This window comes from Ptychodera flava, chromosome 8 (genome assembly GCF_041260155.1).
Source record: "Ptychodera flava strain L36383 chromosome 8, AS_Pfla_20210202, whole genome shotgun sequence".
Taxonomy (NCBI): Eukaryota; Metazoa; Hemichordata; class Enteropneusta; family Ptychoderidae; genus Ptychodera; species Ptychodera flava.
In genome coordinates, this window is record NC_091935.1 from 39,996,783 (window position 1) to 40,016,418 (window position 19,636).

Consider the following 19,636-nt stretch of genomic DNA (forward strand, 5'->3'; position numbering starts at 1 on the left):
ATGTTTAGCATTTGTTTCCTGAGTGACAACTCCATACTTTGTTATTGCCAGTAACTTTTGCAGTTTAATATTTGGACTTTTCAGGTTTTGAAGAACACCTTTTTGTTCTACCCAACAGTTTGAAATTCATAGTGTACAGGTCATCAAAACAACTAGTACGCCAAGAAAAATAAAACGTTTCTTTCTTATCCTAGACATATTTCAAAAATTAAGTGGTTACGCAGTGTAAGTGTAAGTGTAAAATTTTAGTTCAATCAGTGTATTTGTTCTGGAGGAGAAGATTTTTAAAGATTAAATTACGATTTTTCACAAAATCCAATATGGCGGCGAAACATGAGACTTACGCAGGTTTCATTTTTTATTCTTCAATCAACAACGCGGGAAAAAAATGACAACAACATACGAATGCACGCAGAGATAAATGTACAGCAGTGTTGCTTTATTATTTTTGTACAGCAACAGTTGACTTCAAGTGCAGCATTTGCAAAATTTTCACAGAGTAATATAAGAGTGAAATACGTGTACAGTTCTGAATGGAATGTTAGTGTCAATTATTTAGTTTACGGTTCTGTTTTATACATGCACTATCGTGATGTATTTTTTGCAGTTTTTTTCATTTATTTCCTCATGAGCAGAAAATAGGTGGACGCAGCAGATCTGAATTGACACGCGCAAGGATAAGAAAAAAACTTTATTTTTCTTGTCATCACATCAGTCTGTATGGCTTACAATCAGTGGAAACTTGTTGTAATGCTATATCCCCTTTGTCTATGACACACATTTTTCAAAGTCATGTAAATGGGAAATGGGGAAAACGATCTTTGACACGAAATTTTCATGTATAACAACTAGTTTAAGGATTTATCAACACATAGGACACATGGTAAATTTCCAGAATGAGCTATGATGGTATACATCAATTGTACTTAAAATTCTTGTTCGCCTCTCTCTGTCAAGCATACTTTTCAAAATCATTTTAAATGAGAATTGAGAAGCGTGAGCTTTTAAATGTTTTTCAACATGTGTTAACAACTAGTCTAAAGATTTGTCTACACTAGAGACACATGGAAGCTCAAAATTTGCACATTGTATCATCAGTGCAAGTACTTTCAACCATGGCAACCGCTTGGGCCCCGCCAACGCTGCTTGCAGCTTTAATCCTCTTTTTCTTCTTCTTCTGCCGATTCTTTGTCGACCTAGATCTCTTAAACGGCTGAACGAAAACTTCTCAAATTTGCAGGGCTAGTAGGTATCAATTAGTACTCGTGCACCTGACCCTTGAAATTTTGATTGGTCACGTGACCTGGCGGCCATATTGGATTTTCCAAAAACCTAAAAATGGCTTCTCCAGAAAGACCTAGGGGTCTAGTCGATTTGAAATTTTTTGTATAGTAAGCATGACCTAAGGTCTTTAGAATTTGCAAATAAAATCGCATGCGGTCACGTGACCTTGGCCACCATATTGGATTTTCTAAAATAGTCATTTAATCTTTAAAAATCTTCTACTCCAGAACTGAAACATCGATTAAGCTCAAATTTACTCATGTCATCCTTACAGTGATCTTTTTTAAGTTTGCAAAAGAGATTTCGATCGGTCACGTGGTTTGGCCGCCATATTGGATTTTTGAAATCACAATTTAATCTTTAAAATCTTCTTCTCCAGAACAGATTCACCAATTGAACTAAAATTTTTTAAATGTCATCTACAGCGTGATCTATTTTCAAGTTTGCAAAAAGCGTTTTGATTGGTCACGTGGTTTGGCCGCCATATGGATTGTGCAAAAAATCGTAATTTAATCTTTAAAAATCTTCTTCTCCAGAACCAAAACACTGATTAAGCTGGAATTTTACTCATGTCATGCTTACAGTGATCTCTTTCAAGTTTGCAAAAGGCATTTCGATCGGTCACGTGGTTTGGCCGCCATATTGGATTTTGTGAAATCACAATTTAATCTTTAAAAATCTTCTCCTCCAGAACTAACACTCCGATTGAACTAAAATTTTACATCTATCATCTAAAGTGTGATCTCTTTCAAGTTTGCCAAAGGCGTTTGGATCGGTCATGTGGTTTGGCCGCCATATTGAATTTTGCAAAAAATCGTAATTTAATCTTTAAAAATCTTCTTCTCCAGAACCAAAACACTGATTAATATGAAATTTTTACTCATGTCACCCTTTCAGTGATCTCTTTCAAGTTTGCAAAAAGCTTCTACATCTATCATCTAAAGTGTGATCTCTTTCAGTGTGCGAATCGGTCTCGTAGTTTCGCCGTTATATTGGATTTTGTGAAAAATCGTAATTTAATCTTTAAAAATCTTCTCCTCCAGAACAAATACACTGATTGAACTAAAATTTTACACTTATTTTCCCTAGTGGTAGTCCTTTAAGTTTGCGAAAGGCATTTTGATCAGTCACGTAATTTTGCCGCCATATTGGATTTTGTTTAAATCACCATTAAAAATCTTCTTCTCCAGAAGCAATACACACATTCAACTGAAATTTTACTCATATCTTTCATAGTGCGAGCACTTTCAAGTTTGAGAAAGGCATTTGGATCGGTTAAGTCGCCCAAATGTTCATAAGGCTGCAGTTTAAAACCTCGTCAGTCAAAAGATCGATCAGTGATGTATGTTATATTGTACACTTGAAAGTCAAAGACGGCACGAACAGACTGCAATGCCCGCTGTCAAATTCAGCTAGCAGTCACACGAACCCTAATCTCGGCAGATCGTCCATGTAGCCGACACGAACACGAAGTGTCTGTTACCGGCTACCAAAAACTATGAAAAATAGTAAAGAATGAGCTACAAAATCACTATCAGTTTTAAGTTGAAGGTAGAATAAGTCTGTGCCTTTGTATAAAATACTATAAAAATAGTAGAAAGTGAGCAACCAGCTGAAAGTTAGTCGAGGAGACCTTTACCGCATATCATTTGCATCTCATTGTCGGCTACATGGACTGTGCCTAATCTCGGCCCTTGTGTAAGGCAACTTTTGCTACCAGCTTTTGTACGCCAGGTGACGTTGTCGAGTATACTGCGATGGAAGTACTTAGAGGAGTGTGCCACTTGCTTTAAGGGGTGGCCGACCGGTGTGATCGACTGAATAGAGACAAGGTCCTGCCAGGGCATAATTACTGGGGTCTACGCACAGCTGATATGTGAGTGTCAAGGACCATAAATGAAGCTATTCGGGTATTTTTATATGCAGGTGTCTGAATGCACGCTCACTTGTTCATCATGATAAAAAAGACAGATACATGACATTGCAAGGTGTGGTGATTTGTTTATGTTTCTCTATCTGACATGGATGGAGTGGCCCTGGTGTGTTGTGTAACTGACAGCATGTAGCTGATTAAAAATGTAAACAAGACCACATCAAATCCAGCCGTTAATGTCGTAAAAATCGCTGATACATATCTATTGAAACAGCACCTTGTTAAATGAAGTTCTGCAGCTTGATCGAATTTCACTGTAATTGCTTTGTGCAGTTGCATGCCCGGTCTAAGAGATCGCCGAAATTTACCCGATATTTATCAGGGATTTGGGGACTCTGATATCGATTCTAGACAATAGTAGAATGACTTGCCCTGTGCTTCGGTACGCCAGATCTGTGAAATCGTCGATATTTAATTGGATGTTTATCGGCAATTTGGGGACTCTGATATCGATAGTACACAATACTAGAATGACTTGCCCTGTGCCTCGGCACGCACGGTCTGTGAAGTCGCCGATATTTACTAGATATTTATTGGTGATTTGGGGACTCAAATATCGATACTAGACGATACTATATTCTGTCAAATCCCGGTTAAATATCCGATATATATCGTGACCTTGCATTTCTGGTCAAACCCGACTTCCAAGGACTGATTCTAACTTCGATACTGAACGATACTAGATTCTGTCGAATCGCGGGTTTAGGCCTATATCCAATATCGGAGAAGTTGGACGCTCTTGCCATAGTTCTAGGTCTAAATAGGTGCGACCTGGCATCTTATGTTTGTTTGCACAACTTATTATAGTGGAAACACTCAGTAAACATCCACTTCCTTCGGCGTCTTTGCCTGCTTTGTTTTGTGCGCGACTTTCGCTGTCAGTAACTTTACCAGGGCAGACAATGGCTCGGAAATGCGCGATTTGCGCAATCGCGCAGGCGAGAGAAAACCATGTCCACCATCGTAAATTATGCCGGTTCCATCACTGTTACTAATGAATCAAAAATAATCCTTATATCAGCCATATTATCGACATATTTTGTCATTTAATTGTCTACTCTTTGAACAAAATAATTTGTCGCTTTGTCGTACGTCGGCCGATGACTGACGCCCGGGGGGGTACCTGTTCAGAGAAGTGGTAGGGGTGTGCGGCCCGCAGGTATAAAACCCAGGGCCCATTTTAGACCTAAAATCCCGTTATTTTAGGACCCCATTTTAGACCTTTATGACCTTTGACCCAGGTCAAAAGTCAAAGCGTCAAATTTTTAAAACGGAAAAAGCAAGTATTTGCCCCGGCAAAGCCTACCACTGTACCGCGTTTAGGACTATGTTGTTGCTGGCCAAACCATGATTTCCAAAAGAAATACCAAAAAAATTTGATGAAAGAAAATTTTGTCTTTCACCCTCACCGAATTTTGGCCAAGCTTCTACAAATTATCAATTATCAGCAATTACAGTCTGACTAGTGGGTTTTTTTGAAATTGCAATTCACAACAAACCTCGCTGTTCATCTGTAAAGCAACACTACTTCATGTGGCCATGGTTGACCTGTCTGTCATGATCAATACTAGGAACCACTTTGTTTGGGTATTTTCTATTGGGCAAAAATCTTCCATATATGGAGTTCTGACCAATCAGTGACAGTGTTTGACAACCAAGTCGATATGTACTTTGGCGTAAGCCAGGGGTCTCTTTAATGGTTCCCCTGCCACAGAAAAAGATATCGATGCTTATAAAGTGCAGCTCAGAACCCTGCGAGCGAGACGGGAACAGACGGTTGAAATTTCTTCTTGCGTGGCACTCAAAAATCAACCCCATTTTAGACCTTGGTTACAGTGGAATTGATACCCCCATTTTAGACCAAGTTGCTGAAATACCCACCCCATTGGGCGGCACGTATACATATAGGCAAGTAATGGAAGTGACCCCCCCGGGGACTGACGGCAGACTTCTTTGGCATGCAACCAACATAGTGAGTTGATAGCGTTGGAATTTGACAAAAGCTTAAGTGAGCATGCGCAAAAAAGTTTCAAGATCCCCCCATTTTATAGTCCGGTCATTGTACGCTTTCGGTAGTTTTGAGACATCCAAACAATGCAAATGCATTACAAATGCTCGGTACGATGCGCCTAGAGTTAATTGAAGTCGGTGAAATGTTAAAAATTAAATAATTTTTAAAATCGTAGTTTCTTTGGTGTCTCTCCTATATCCATACGAACCTAGGCCTATTTGGAATTAGGCAGCGCAGGCCAGGTTTCCTAGCAATGGAATGCGTTATCTGAGTCTGTGCAGTAGTGAGTTAGTTTCAGTCGGGGATTCGATATATATCGGACATTTCACCACCTTTAATACATGTACATGTTTTCATAAACTGACTTCATGGACTGACTGTAACTTCGATACTAAACGATACTAGATTTTGTCAAATCGCGGGTAAATATCCGATATATATCGGAAATTTCACCGCCTTACTGTTCTGGTAAAACCCGACTTAATTCCAGCATGCTATTTTTTACATCCATGATTCCAGGGACTGACTCTAACCTTGATACTAGGCGATACTGAATTCTGTCAAATTACGGGTAAATATCCGATATATATCGGATATTTCACCACCTTATAGATCTAGCCGAGCCAATCTAACTTCGATATTGTATAATCTAGTAGCCGTAAATATTGGATATCATATAAAAAGTGCAATGTCGCGGTGTCCTCGGGATTCCGGCATAAACTCCTTTGTGTAGCGCTCACCCCGCCCGCTATCGCGTTCACCACACTCAGGTGTCTCACATCGCCTTCACCCCACTAAAGCATTCACAAATCACAGTTTACGATGCAGCTAGAAGGCAGCTACAATTACCAACTACAAATTGTTTATTGATTGTTGTCAGTTGGGAAGGAAACTAGGTTTAAAATACTTATTTTACAAAGTAGAGCGAGTAAGGTACTCCTGAACGGCGAAAATGTTGGTGGTGTATTGCTGGCAACAAGACAATATCTTTACAGACGTTAGGAACTTGTGTTGATTGGCTTCCGTAGAGATGAATTCGCGAGATTTTTCAGTGTATTGTGACGTGATATCGGAAACAGATTTTCAGAGAAGGCGCTCGCTCGTCTGCCGAGTCAACGTACTTCCGCATTCATATCGTGCAAATGCGCAATTCTTGTCGCGATATTTGAGCATTAAACTTGATCGTCAGTGAAACAAAAAGATGGTTCTCAATATCAAAACATTATGTATTTTTATATTATTGGGTTCTGTTTAAGTAATAGACATGAATATTTGGATTTATGATCCATGATTTCAGCGATCCGTGGCATGATTCAAGCTGGACGTGAATACGCACTGATTTTTTTTGTGATGACCCCTGACCCAAGTGTCATCGATACGTTGTGCGCGCTGTCCGAGCATCACTTGCTAAAATTCATGGAGCTACCAAAGCTCCATGCTAAATTCAAGCGTAAAGCAATGTATCGAAAGTCTAACATGCACAAATATCTCAAGTCTATGAGTATTTTACTTTTTGAACTGGTATGAAAATGGATATCTAATTCGTTCGAAAAACTGGTAAGCTGAAGCAGGTTTCGTGCTGTTAAAGCGCGACATGTACAGTACAGCACAGGTAGCGATTGCAGGTTTGTTACAAAGGACCGGATACGTTCACAAAAAAAAAACGGTTAAGGGGGCTGGAGAAATTCAGGAACGGTGATTCGAAAATTTTGAGGGTAGTAGAGAGGGAACTTGAATATTGCCCCACCTGTAGGGAGCACTTGAAAATGTTTTGGTTTCCTTTTATGTTTTACATTTTCCGATTCCAAGTTTTTGTAGGTAATTTAATGAACAATGAATACCATTTTTATGTCATTCAAATGTTGTAATGTTAGTAATAATTTAACAGAATCTATAACCATTTTGTCACATTCCATGACTTTTATCTCGAAAAAATCTGAACATTTGTGATTTGTCGTAAAAAAATCAGACTTGAGCCAGTAACAGGGCACAAGCTCCAACCGTTGATGATTTTTGCAATATTTCTAGGTAGAGTTGACTTTTCAGATCCTCAGATTCAGATCCTCAGATCCTCAGATTCAGATCCTCAGATCTCAGACCTCAGATCCTATAACTTCAGACGCAGATTCATAATTAAAATTTCACAATTTTCAAAGTTTGATGTAATATACTGATAAATAAAATATAATTTAGATTGAAAAGGCTTTAGAAATTATTTTATTTCTATCTTGAATCTTGAACTTAAAACTTCGATCTCAGAATCAGAACGTCATCTGTCGAAGACAGGGTGCGCAATGATTCCACTTGTTCAATATGTCATCACGTGAACGTTCCCTCATAGAGATAAACACACCCGCGCGCGATCGAACGATCAAGACCGCGACGATCATGTAAATGCTGGCTATCGACAGTCCGTATTTTACCATCGTTCGTAATTATGGAGAGGGAATATAACTAATCCATGTTGGAGGCCAGTGACCCCGGGCTAAATCAGAATTCAGGGGTCGGAAGAAGCGAAGCAAGTTAGCTAATCTGTAATTGTAGACCCGTGTTCGTTGAAACTTGTTGAGCGAAAACGTTTATGTAGACTTTTTTGTTTTCATAACTGCCTTGTACATGTCATATTCAAATTATTATTTTAAATATTGCAATCATACTGTTAATACGGGTATTGTAAAAGGCTTGTAAATTCGAATCTGAAGTTACAGGATCTGAAGTCTGATAGCTGCAATAATTGTAGCCCTTGGTTGGTGGGGATTGGGCTTCTGTCGTGCGGCTCGCGCCTTGCCCCAACCAGGGCGCGAGCCGCACGACAGAAGCCCAATCCCCACCAACCAAGGGCTACAATTATTGCAGCTAGAAGTCTGAGATCTGAGGATCTAAATCTGAGGATCTGAATCTGAGGATCTGAAAAGTCAACTCTACCAATATTTCTATCCAATATATCAACTACAGTTTCTTGCTGTCTCCCTACAGCATGCTCAAACACACAATGTTCAGTTTCTCGACAAAGCCAGTATATATGTATTAGGTGATAGTTTAATTAGAGTCCAGACTGACAGTCAGTTGTCAGCATTGGTGAATGGTACACATACAATGGCTGTGCTAGCAAGCTGAATACTGGACAGTTCAACATACTGTAGAGAGTAGAACACGAACGCAGTTGTATAAACTGAACATAAATATTGTCAAAATTATCAAAGATAATACCGCTACTGCCTATGGGCAACTGTCACTACCAGATACTGCCCTGTTACTGGTACAGTAGTGTCACTGTTACTGCATACGTGAGCAGTGACAGAGAGAGCTCTGACTCTGATGTACATGGTAGTTGAAGAATAGTGTGTGTCAAATGACGCTCATGACAGTGAAACATTATACCTAAACAAGATCAGGCCAGAAAGCAATACAAGGAAGAACACATGGAAAAATTTTTGAATTCTGGCATATGAGAATAATCAAATATTACAAACAAAAGATGGGGTCACCATGCTTGATTTTCTAAATTTTCACATTCTTGTCATAAAATTATACAAAAGTAAAACTTTGAACAGTAAAGATGAAATGAAAAAATATATGACTAAATGGAATTACAACCAAATTTGCAATTATTGCACTCAAAATTTCAGAGATGAATACATTAATTTGATGGAATATTTCAGCCTTCCAGTATTGTCAATATTGAGTAGCATCTAATTCATATATGTCTTGTACTTTTGAAAGACATTTTCGGTAGCTCACCGTGCTCAGTTTCAGACTCCACATTTGATTTTGCGAAAATCGCAATTTATCTCTAAAATCTTATTCTCCAGAACCACAACACTGATGGCAATGAAATTCCACTTTTGTCATTCTTAGTGAGAGCTCTTTCAAGTTTGTGAAAGGCAATTTGATCGGTCACGTGGTTTTGCCGCCATATTGTATTTTGCATAAAACATACGATTACGATTGAAACAGACAGTAAATATGAGATGATGTTCAAAATTCTTCTTTACAAGGACTTGACTGTTTTCAAGCTGAAATTTTGCAAATAATAAAATCACTGCACGAACTGGAAACCATGTTAATCGCTTGGGCCCCGCCAACGCTGCTTGCAGCTTTAATTACACTTGGTTTTACTGACGTCTCCTGACTTGGTGTTACTTTGTCAGATTTACTGGTACCATTTACTATAACTGCAGTATTTTCTTTAGGTTTTACATTTGGTATTTCAGTCGGATTTGCTCTAGGCATTTCTTTTACTGACTGTGGACTGCAATCCCTTACGTACACCTTTGATTCACTAGCCATTGGTACACTTGTTTGTTTGAACTCTGGTTCACTTTCTTCATAGGTTTTCACCATATGATCTGCATGAACCATTTTAGTCGTGGACCCAATTTTGACCATGTAATTTCTAGGTCCTTTGACTTCAATTACAGAGCCTAATAACCACTTATCAAGTTTTGACTCGGCTCTAGGATTTTTCACTCTTACAATATCACCAATTTCAAAATATCTCTCTTGTTTTCTATGACGATCAAACTGCTCTTTTTGTGCATTTTGTTTCTTTTCTACTCGCTTTGCAAGACTGGGTTTTACCAATTGCAATCTAGTACGAAACTGACGTTTGCACATTAACTCAGCTGGACTTACACCTGTTGTACTGTGAGGTGTAGTTCTGTATCTAAACAGAAATCTACCAATTCTACATTTCAGAGATAAAGACGCATCTCCTGCTAAGACTTGTTTCGTGAAGGCTTCTTTTACCAGCCTCACTGCTCTCTCAGCAGCGCCATTAGATGCAGGGTGATATGGAGCTACTTTAACATGCTGAATGCCATTCTTTTTCATGAACAATCCAAATTCATCAGCTGTGAATTGTGGACCGTTGTCCGAAACTAACTGCTCAGGTAGACCATGTTCTGGCAAAGATTAATCTCAGCTCATCAATAGTGTGATCAGCTGTGATTCTCTTCATAGGTTTTACATCTACCCATTTAGAATGACAATCAACAAGAACTAAGAAATAGTATTTCTTATCTTCACAAAAATCAATGTGAACTCTTTGAAAAGGTTTCATTGGCCATACCCACGGATGTAAAGGTAATTTAGCTGGCATTTGTCTTACTCTTTGACAAACTGAACATGCTTTCACTTTACTCTCAATATCCGCATCAATATTTGGCCACCATACATGACTACGGGCAAGTGCTTTCATGGCACATACTCCAGGATGTTCCCAATGAAGCTCGTCTAACAACCTTTCACGAAACTTCTTTGGAATCACTACCCGAGTACCCCATAAAATACAACCTTGTTCCGTTGACAATTGATCTCTTCTACGATAAAATGGCTTAAGTGCCTCAGACATATCTTTGAAATAACTGGGCCAACCATTCAATACAAGATCATACACTTTACTAAGAAGTGGATTAACTTTGGTTTCCTTAGCAATATCATCAGCTAAAACTGGGAAACTCTCATCTATTACGCTAACAGCTAATACACTGTCCTCAGCACCTTGTGTACTTGGACTTGGTAGTCTTGACAACGCATCACAATTTGCGTGTGCTCGTGTGTTACGATACTCTATATCATAGTCATATGCCTGCAGAGTCAGTGCCCATCGTTGCATTCTTGCAGCTGCTATGGTAGGAATACCTGATTTCGGACCTAAGATTGCTAGCAATGGCTTATGGTCCGTAACCAAAGTGAATTTCCTCCCATACAGGAAATCATGGAATTTCTTAACTCCAAATATCAGTGAAAGTGCTTCCCTCTCAATTTGGGCATAGTTACGTTCACTCGGGCTTAGAGTTCTAGAGGCATACGCTATTGGTCTTTCGTCACCATTTTCAAACACATGTGAGAGAACAGCTCCCACACCATAACTTGAAGCATCACAATCTAACTTCAGCTTCTTATTTGGATCATAGTGTACAAGTAAAGTTTCACTACTTAACTTTGCTTTACATTTCTCATACACTTTTTGACATTTTTCAGACCACTTCCAGTCAACTCCTTTCTTTAACAATTCATGGAGTGGCTGTAAAGTTGTGGCTAAATTCGGTAAAAACTGATGGTAATATTGTACCATACCTAGAAATGATCGCAACTGTGCGACATTCTTTGGGATTGGAGCCTGCTTAATTGCTTGCAATGACGATTCAACAGGTCTCAATCCTTCACCACTGTATTCTAAACCCAGATATACAGTACTTGCTTTGACAAATTCACATTTCGACAAATTAACATGAAGATTGTTATCACTTAATCTTCTGAGGACTTCCTCTAAAATATCAAGATTCTCATGAACATTATTACCTCCAATGAGAATATCATCTTGTTTACATACACATTTCTCAATACCCTGTAAGATACAATCCATCTTACTTTGGAAAATCTTTGGTGCTGACTTCACACCATAAGGTAACTTAGTATAGGCATACAGGCCTTTGTGAGTATTGATGGTTAAGTACTTCCGACTTTCATCATCAACTGACAATTGAGCATACGCATGCGTCAAATCTAATCGTGAAAATACCTTTGACCCTGACAATTGAACATACAAATCTTGAGTAGTTGGCAGAGTACATTGCTCATCCTCAACTACCGGATTAATACTGACTTTATAGTCTCCGCATATTCTTACAGATTTATTCGATTTGGGAACGACAACAATAGGACTCGCCCATTCAGAGCGGTCTACTTTAACAATTACACCGTTTTCCTCTAACTTTTGTAACTCTGTTTCCACTGCTTCCCTGAGCGCATATGGAACTCTACGAGGTTTATGAAACACAGGCTTGGCGCCCTCTTCACACGGATGTGAGCTTTGTGCCCACGCATACCATCGTAGCTATCAGAAAACACATTACTGTACTTACGTAAGACTGAATCTAGTTTGTCTTTCATATTACCGGTCATCAGTGTTCGCGCTACCGCTCGCCAGACGGCAAAATGGCGAATTGATTCACTCATTGGCGACTCAGACGGTCAGAACAATCGCCAGACTGGCGACTCAAAATTTGTACGTTCGGTCACTTTGTTCTACGATGTTCTGTTGCATTGCGGTGTTTTGTTTTACTTCTTGGGAAGTCTTCCGCCATAGTACTATCGTACTCATCTAAGTATAAGCCCTGCCACTGTTTTCAGAGTATAATGGGTCGTACAAGTTGGTAAAATTACTTTCAGATAAAAGAAGCTAATGGGACATCGAAGTTCCCGTGATAGTATCGTGAGCAAAATGGCACGTATACCCAATACATGTACTTGTGCCCCTCCGAAATGTCCCCCGTTACCTAAATAGAATAGTCCCACTTAGTTACGTCCGCCATTGTTCACGTTCACGCTGTCCTGTTTTCCCGGGAGGTTGTCATAGTCCAAGTCTAAACATGCAATTTCAGTTGTTTTCAGCGATCATCCTTTCATCTGTGAAGAGCGGTTTTACCGGTGACCATTACAATTTTCACTGCTATGCTGTTGTTTTAACAAGACACGGACCGTTTGATCTTAGAAAGTAGAGTTGCTTTTACGTGCAGCCAATGCACATGCCAGTTCACGGGTTCAAACCATGCTCTTGAACGTGAATGGCAGCACACATGATGTCTTTGTTTCACGTTTACATTTTATCTCAAGGTATGATTCAAGCTGAAATGTCACCAAAATGTCACTTCTATATCGAGGGATTGTGCAAACCAGTTTGATTTAAAACAGCTTTGTAAAACACTGTTTACTTAGCTTGGAAATTGTTACTGAGTTTTGCTGTCTTTTGGCCATGCACGGACGTGTATCAATTATCAGTGTGTGATCATGGCATGCCATGCCACGTTCATGAAGATCTTGAGGAGTTACTCTTTTCTGTATTTTTTTGTACTTCACAATTTCTTTGGATGACGTTTGAAAGTTCAAGTGGTGTTCAATAGTCATGCATGAGTTTTGATACGAAGCATTCTTTTTATTGAACTATTAAAGCACCACTGAGGATACATATGATGATGAGAAAGTGGCAGACCTGAAATATTTGGTTATCATTACTCTTGAGTATTTAATGATATCACCTTTGACCCTTCGAGATGAATGTGTGTGACCCTTGACCTCACCTCTCAAAGAAAAATCTGGCTACTTGTGTTCACACTGTATTAGCCAAAAAGGCTAATCAGCTTGAGTAGCCAGAGCAAACCCTGGGTCATACAATCACCGCTTCTTTGTTAGCTTTTTCAGCTACACATGTAAAAATCTTACCCCAATTTAATTTCAACTTTTGCAACCAGTTTCGCCAAGTAATGTTGGTTTACCAGGGTGATCTACTATTATCAGTGGCAAGTTGACACGCTGACTTTCATAGCTCACTTCGACCGAAATTTCTCCACTAACGGAAATTGTATTGCCAGTGTAGCTTTTCAATTTAATTCCCGACTGTCTCAAAGGAATTTTCCGGAAATTCTTGTCATACTCTGACTTTGACATGATACTGTAGTCAGCTGCCGTGTCTACTTGCATGGACACTGGATTTACCATTAACATCCAGTTTTACATAATAACCAGATTTTTCTCCACTTACATTCATATTAATGGAGGACTCAACATGATACACATTACAATTAGAATCATCACTGTCGCTATCTGCTTCAGTGACAGCCTTTACTGATTTCGACTTACCAGACTTCGGCTTTTTACCAGTTTTGTTATCTTTGCCCTTTTGTTTCGACTTACAAAATTTCGCAAAATGACCACGTTTAGAACACTTATGACACTCAACATTTTTGTGTGGGCAATCTTTAGCCAAATGATTATTTCCACACCTATAACACTGTATAGTCTTAGAAGAGTCACGTTTGCTTACTACTTTACTGATCGTCCCTTTACTTGAAGTGTCCTTCGCCATTTGATTCGACTGGTGCAGTCCCGCTTCCATCGATATCGCGATCTCGCACGCTTCGACGAAACTCAACTCTGAAATGTCCTTCATAGTCATGAAGTGCTGACGAATTTTCGAGTTGTACAGTCCCGTTACAAGTTTGTCCCGCAAATTCTGCCTTGACAGCACTCCTTGTAGTTACAGTCCCGCAGCTTCTGCTTCAACGCGGTTATGTAGTCTTGCACCGATTCGCCTGGATTCTGGTCTCGCTTCAGGAAATGGAAAGCTCCAGCAAGTTCCATCCGCGCTGGATCGTAGTACTTTTCCAAGCACGCCACAATCTCTGCTAGCGATTTGTCTGCTGGTTTTGCTGGCAGGAGTATATCCTCCAACTCCGAGAAAGCCGTTTGACCAATGCAATATAAAAGTGCATCCTTCTGGTCTTCCTCCTCCGTGATGCCGTTGACACGGTAAAACCTCTCCATCCTATTGTAGTAAGACTTGAAAGTACTTTTTGTCTTGTCGAAAGCTTCAGTCGTAGCACGTGTTATTCGGGCGTTGGTTCGGGCGTTTTCCATTATCGCTTAAGACAAAGGAATGTACTTGAAAACTTGAACTTTGGGTGACACAGTCTTAAATCTTCAGATTCGCTGAGATTTTCCCCGACTGCACTGCGTAGAACAACTGTTCAAAGTTTGTTCGAGTTACTTTGAAGTTACTTCTCGCTACTGGATCGCTTCCACTGTTCCGATCCTCTGCCCCAAGTTCCGCTCGACGGCGTGGCACTCTTCCTTGCTAACTGCTTGATAGTCCGAATTGAATCTGCCGCTTTTTTCTCCGTTCTCCGACCTCGATTTTGTTCGAAACAACTCACACGTTGCGCGAACAATGCACTTTGCACTCTAAGGTGACTGATGTTTTATCCTCGTCGCCACTTGTAGTATATGTACTATGTATTGTATAGAGAGACACGGAGGCCGTTGTTCACTAGTCTCAAGCATGAGGAGAGTCATACTTTATTCCGCACATGCGCACTACAATAATACGTCACTACATGAATATATTAGCATATATTACAGTTGCATTTCATTCTACCCCTTTGTAATTTTTTTAATGTTGGTATTGTTTGTTTTTACAGGGATTCAATAGTACCCGTCACATCAAGAGTGTGTTTTGTGAAATATGAAGATCCGACATCAGTTGGTGTGGCACAACATTTGACAAACACTGTTTTCATTGATAGGGCTCTGATAGTTGTTCCTTGTGGCGATGGTAAGCACACCCAAGTTTATTCCATGCTCCGTATTAACGCAGTATCAAACTTTAATATTTTGCATATTTCTTTACCATTCCAATGGGGACTTTCACTTGTTTTCTACAACGAAACCTGCACAGGGATGCAGGAACACACAGACCTACATACATATTCAGCACTGACTGTTCACATTCATGTTAAGGCTCCTGCATAACTTTAGTCAAGCTGAATAAAAAGAAATTTACAAGCAGCTTTAGTAGACTTAAGGTGATACCGAAAGGATTCAAAGCGCACATTTGTTGCAATCGCTGGCAATGTTCCAAACGTGCACTTTTGCACGTGCAAAATCTTACCGTTCCGTTGTTTTCTATGGATTTTTGACTCCTGGTATTCTGAAAATGCTCAAAATCTTTCAACTCTCTCAATTGTAAACCAATTTAGCTGACTTTTATAGGATTATTGAAGTCATAGATGAGAATATAGATATGCACGCGTTTCTAAAAATTCCGGACTGTTTATGAGATATCGCTGTAAAAACCCTTCAAAATTCACAAAACGACACAGTAGATATTTTTCTGTTCAAAATTCGTTTGTACTTGAACAGATAACCTAATCGATGCTAGGGGCTCTAAACAGGTATCTCATGTGTTACATTCTGAAATTTTGGAAAGTTTGGTGCAAATTTTTAGGAGCTGAAAAGTTTTAAAATAGAGCTGTGAAATTTGTATATGTGTGACATCACTGACAAACCTGTGTCTTTTGGAATTGTATGGTTCTGAAAATCTCTATTATGCAAAGAAAACCATGAAAACTTTGCATTTTGATTGATTTCGGAAAGAACTCTTAGCAACGTTGCTTAGCAATTTGAATCCTTCGGTATCGCCTTAAGGAACATTGAAACATTTCCTTCACCTTGCCATATTCTTGCAGGCATTATACCAGATGAGCATAAAGCATTGGCAATAGCTGCCCCTGCTAATGCAGTGGCAGGTTGATGCCAACCCCATCAGGTGGGGGACTTTTACCAACTCCAGCTACAGGAATTCTAGGACAGGTAGGTGGGCTGTTACCGACTCCTGCACCAGGAATACTGGGACAGGTAGGCAATACATTATATATGTTTTTGTTTGTCATATTTGTCTTGTTTATTCTTACATGCTTGAAATTTAGCAGGTGGTATTCATATCTTATCACATAATTTTTCCCTCATAATTAGATACAATTTCAGAAAAAGTTTGACATGTATTCACAGTGCTGTCCGATTTTGCAAAGGTATTTGTGAAAAATTGGAATTTGCCATTTTGGTGTTCCATTATCAGTTCATTGTGTGCTTGAAGTTTTATATAATTTAGTTCTCCCTTTTACCCCATGGTAGATGTAAATCTAACATAAATAATGTGTTCCTTGGTTTCAATCTCACATCACCCAGTAACTTAGTGTGAGTTTTTAGTTGTACCCGCATGTCAGTCCTTCACAGTGATAATTCATTTGTGGACGAGTAAACTGTGACTGTTTAATAACCTTGGTTTTTATTGCAGCTTTAACAAAGAATTAATGACTAATGATGTGGCAATAATTTGTATCCCATGTATAATCATAGAGAGTGGAGGTCTTCCTTCCACTGTCTATGGTTTTAATAAGTATTCTGTAAAGAAGAGATTGGATGCAGCACTTCAGCATTCAGAAAGTTGTAGCAGTGAATGATTAGAATTAGCAACTCAAAACAAAAATGTCTCTTCTTTTAAGAATATTTGTTTGTGTTTTGAAACATTTTTCCTGATGTGTCATAATTTTTCATTTGCTATCTTGTATCATGTCATTATGTTTTAATGGAATATGTGTTATGTGTAAAAATCACCCAACAGTTACATTCAGGGTAATAGCATTAAAATTACAATGATTTCTATCCATGTATCTGATAATTACATTCACAGGTTCCAAGCTTAGTTGGTTTAGCTGGTGCAGCACAGATCACAGCTCCGTTTGATTCTACTCTGGCAGCACTAGGACTACCACAGCCACCACCACTGCCAGGCAATGTGGATCCTTCCAAAATAGAGGAAATAAGGCGAACTATCTACGTTGGAAACCTTGATCCCAGGTCAGTGCACAGACCTGTAATTTTGTAGCTCTTCTGAAATCAAATATTAACTGCTTTTTTGAACAAACTATTATTTTGTGAATAAACAATGAGAAATTGGGTGTGAGATTGATTGAGCTTTGTCTAACATTCATGAGGATTATTTAGAGAAACAACAACTTCATTGGTATATACATGAAATCAAAATCTATGGAAACTCATAATGTGCAGACTTCAGAACCAAGTCTCTATTTCTTCTTTTTTCTACAGACTGTCACAGCTGAGCAGTTGTTAAATTTTTTCTCACAAGTTGGTGAAGTGAAATACGTGCGTATGGCAGGTGATGAAACACAGCCAACTAGGTTTGCCTTTGTTGAATTCAGTGACCAGAAGTCAGTAGCAGCTGCCTTGACCTACAATGGAGTTATGTTCGGTGGCAGACCCCTAAAGTAAGTCTCATTGTCTATACAGCTTCACATATTTCCACCTGTTGGTAAGTCTAGAGGAAGTCTGTACATGTATTTTATGTGACAGGAAGAAGTATATATGATCTATCTTAGTACAGTCTAGATGGCATAGATCCTTTGCTTTCAGCTGCTCAACAAAACTAAAAGAAGAAAGATCAGATGAATGAATGTTTTGATTGTGAGCCTTATGTGAGGTGGATTTTCCGCAGTTATCACAGTAACACAAGTCATGAAACAGAAAGTCGTAAACATTTGCTCAAAGTTTCCACTGGGAAACTTAATAAGCATCCTCTTTCATAATCAAGACTAAAAATCTGGGGTCACTACGCAAATTTTTGGGTGAAGAAACACAAATTACCGAAGATGTACCAATATTTGCAACTCAAAATACCTGCTATACCCTGTAGTACTATGAATATGGTAACAAATGAAAATTGTCATTTTCACAGAGATACAAGATGGTGCAAGCTTTATTTACTCCATAGGTTTCAAAATGAGTCTATAATTGAGTGCTGCCTGAAGCACAATATACCTTATAGGCATGTTTGTAATCGATGTAGTAGTGTTTCATTATTGTATAATCATAATATCAAGCGTGAAAGGATGCTTTCAGAGTTTTCCTAGAGACCTAGGAATTTCGAGATTACAATCAATATTTTAAAAAGTATGTTTATTCAAGAACTAAAAATGAATTCTCTCTGTCAGATCTGTACATTCTAAAGTATACATGCACGCAGTACATACCATATACATGTATGCATCATTCAGAATCAAAATCACAACAGTAGGAAGAGAACAGTGCTAAAGCTTTGAATTATCAATATTTTGATAACTTTAATGCAAACATGCAGTACCTGATGGATACCAGTATCAACCCTGAGAAGAAATGTGTACTTTAGTAAATCAAAAATGATCCTCCAAGAAATTACTCAGTATTGGAAGAATTCTGTAATTGTTGTCAAAATTTCAGTCTACATTAAATCATAGACTCTAATGAAGAGGGACTTGCAATTGCGGTCTTGAGAATCTATGATTAATGATATTTGCTCTTACTTGTTTGTTTTTGTTGTGTCAACAGAATTAATCATTCCAACAATGCCATTGTCAAGCCACAAACCAAGACACCTGAAGCTGCTGCAAGAGAAATGGAAGAGGCAATGAAAAGAGTACGGGATGCACAGGCTTTAATACAAGCTGCAATTGACCCAGGTACATACCTGCTCATTAATGTTTCATCCACCTGCATGTCATGTCAGCATGTTATCAACATGTAATGTTGATATTACATGAATGTCTTTGATCATGTGTCATGGACTTGGGAGCTATCATATCATACACTTGCTGTTGTAAAAGTTCTGGTGAAATACCATGGGAGTGACTGAAATGTGGTATGAGGTGTTTGTTCCATTCATCAGAACAGAGGAGTACAACTCTTTTCCTGATTTACATTTCAGTGCTGGAAGTGCTGGTGTTCCTATCAAGATTTGTGGCATTCCATTCTTTCAATAAGGGATAAATATACTGGAAAAAGCTGTTTAAATTTGCAAGCTCTTGAGTTTTCACCTTGATTTCCACAGCTTACGGTGTAGTTTTTTGGCAGTATTTATTCTGCTGGTGTTAAAAGAGCATTGTCTTCTTCAGCTATGATAATTTAAAACACACTATTCAACATCATAGAATTGTTTTGAATAATGGCCGGAAATCATTTCTGTTTGTTTAGGAGCGCTAGTAGGCATGTGGCCTGTGCTCATAGTTCTCTTGCAG

General features: G+C 38.8%; 1 protein-coding gene across 1 annotated transcript in view; it reads left to right on the plus strand.

Annotated features, from left to right (window-relative positions):
- The window catches only part of LOC139139326 (serine/arginine-rich splicing factor 11-like), a 39,210-nt gene that overhangs the window by 11,844 nt on the left and 7,730 nt on the right, over nucleotides 1-19,636 (plus strand). Inside the window, 6 exon segments of the mRNA XM_070708204.1 lie at nucleotides 15,209-15,342; nucleotides 16,256-16,315; nucleotides 16,318-16,379; nucleotides 17,260-17,430; nucleotides 17,676-17,854; nucleotides 18,951-19,081. Coding sequence (XP_070564305.1) covers nucleotides 15,209-15,342; nucleotides 16,256-16,315; nucleotides 16,318-16,379; nucleotides 17,260-17,430; nucleotides 17,676-17,854; nucleotides 18,951-19,081 — 737 coding nt within the window.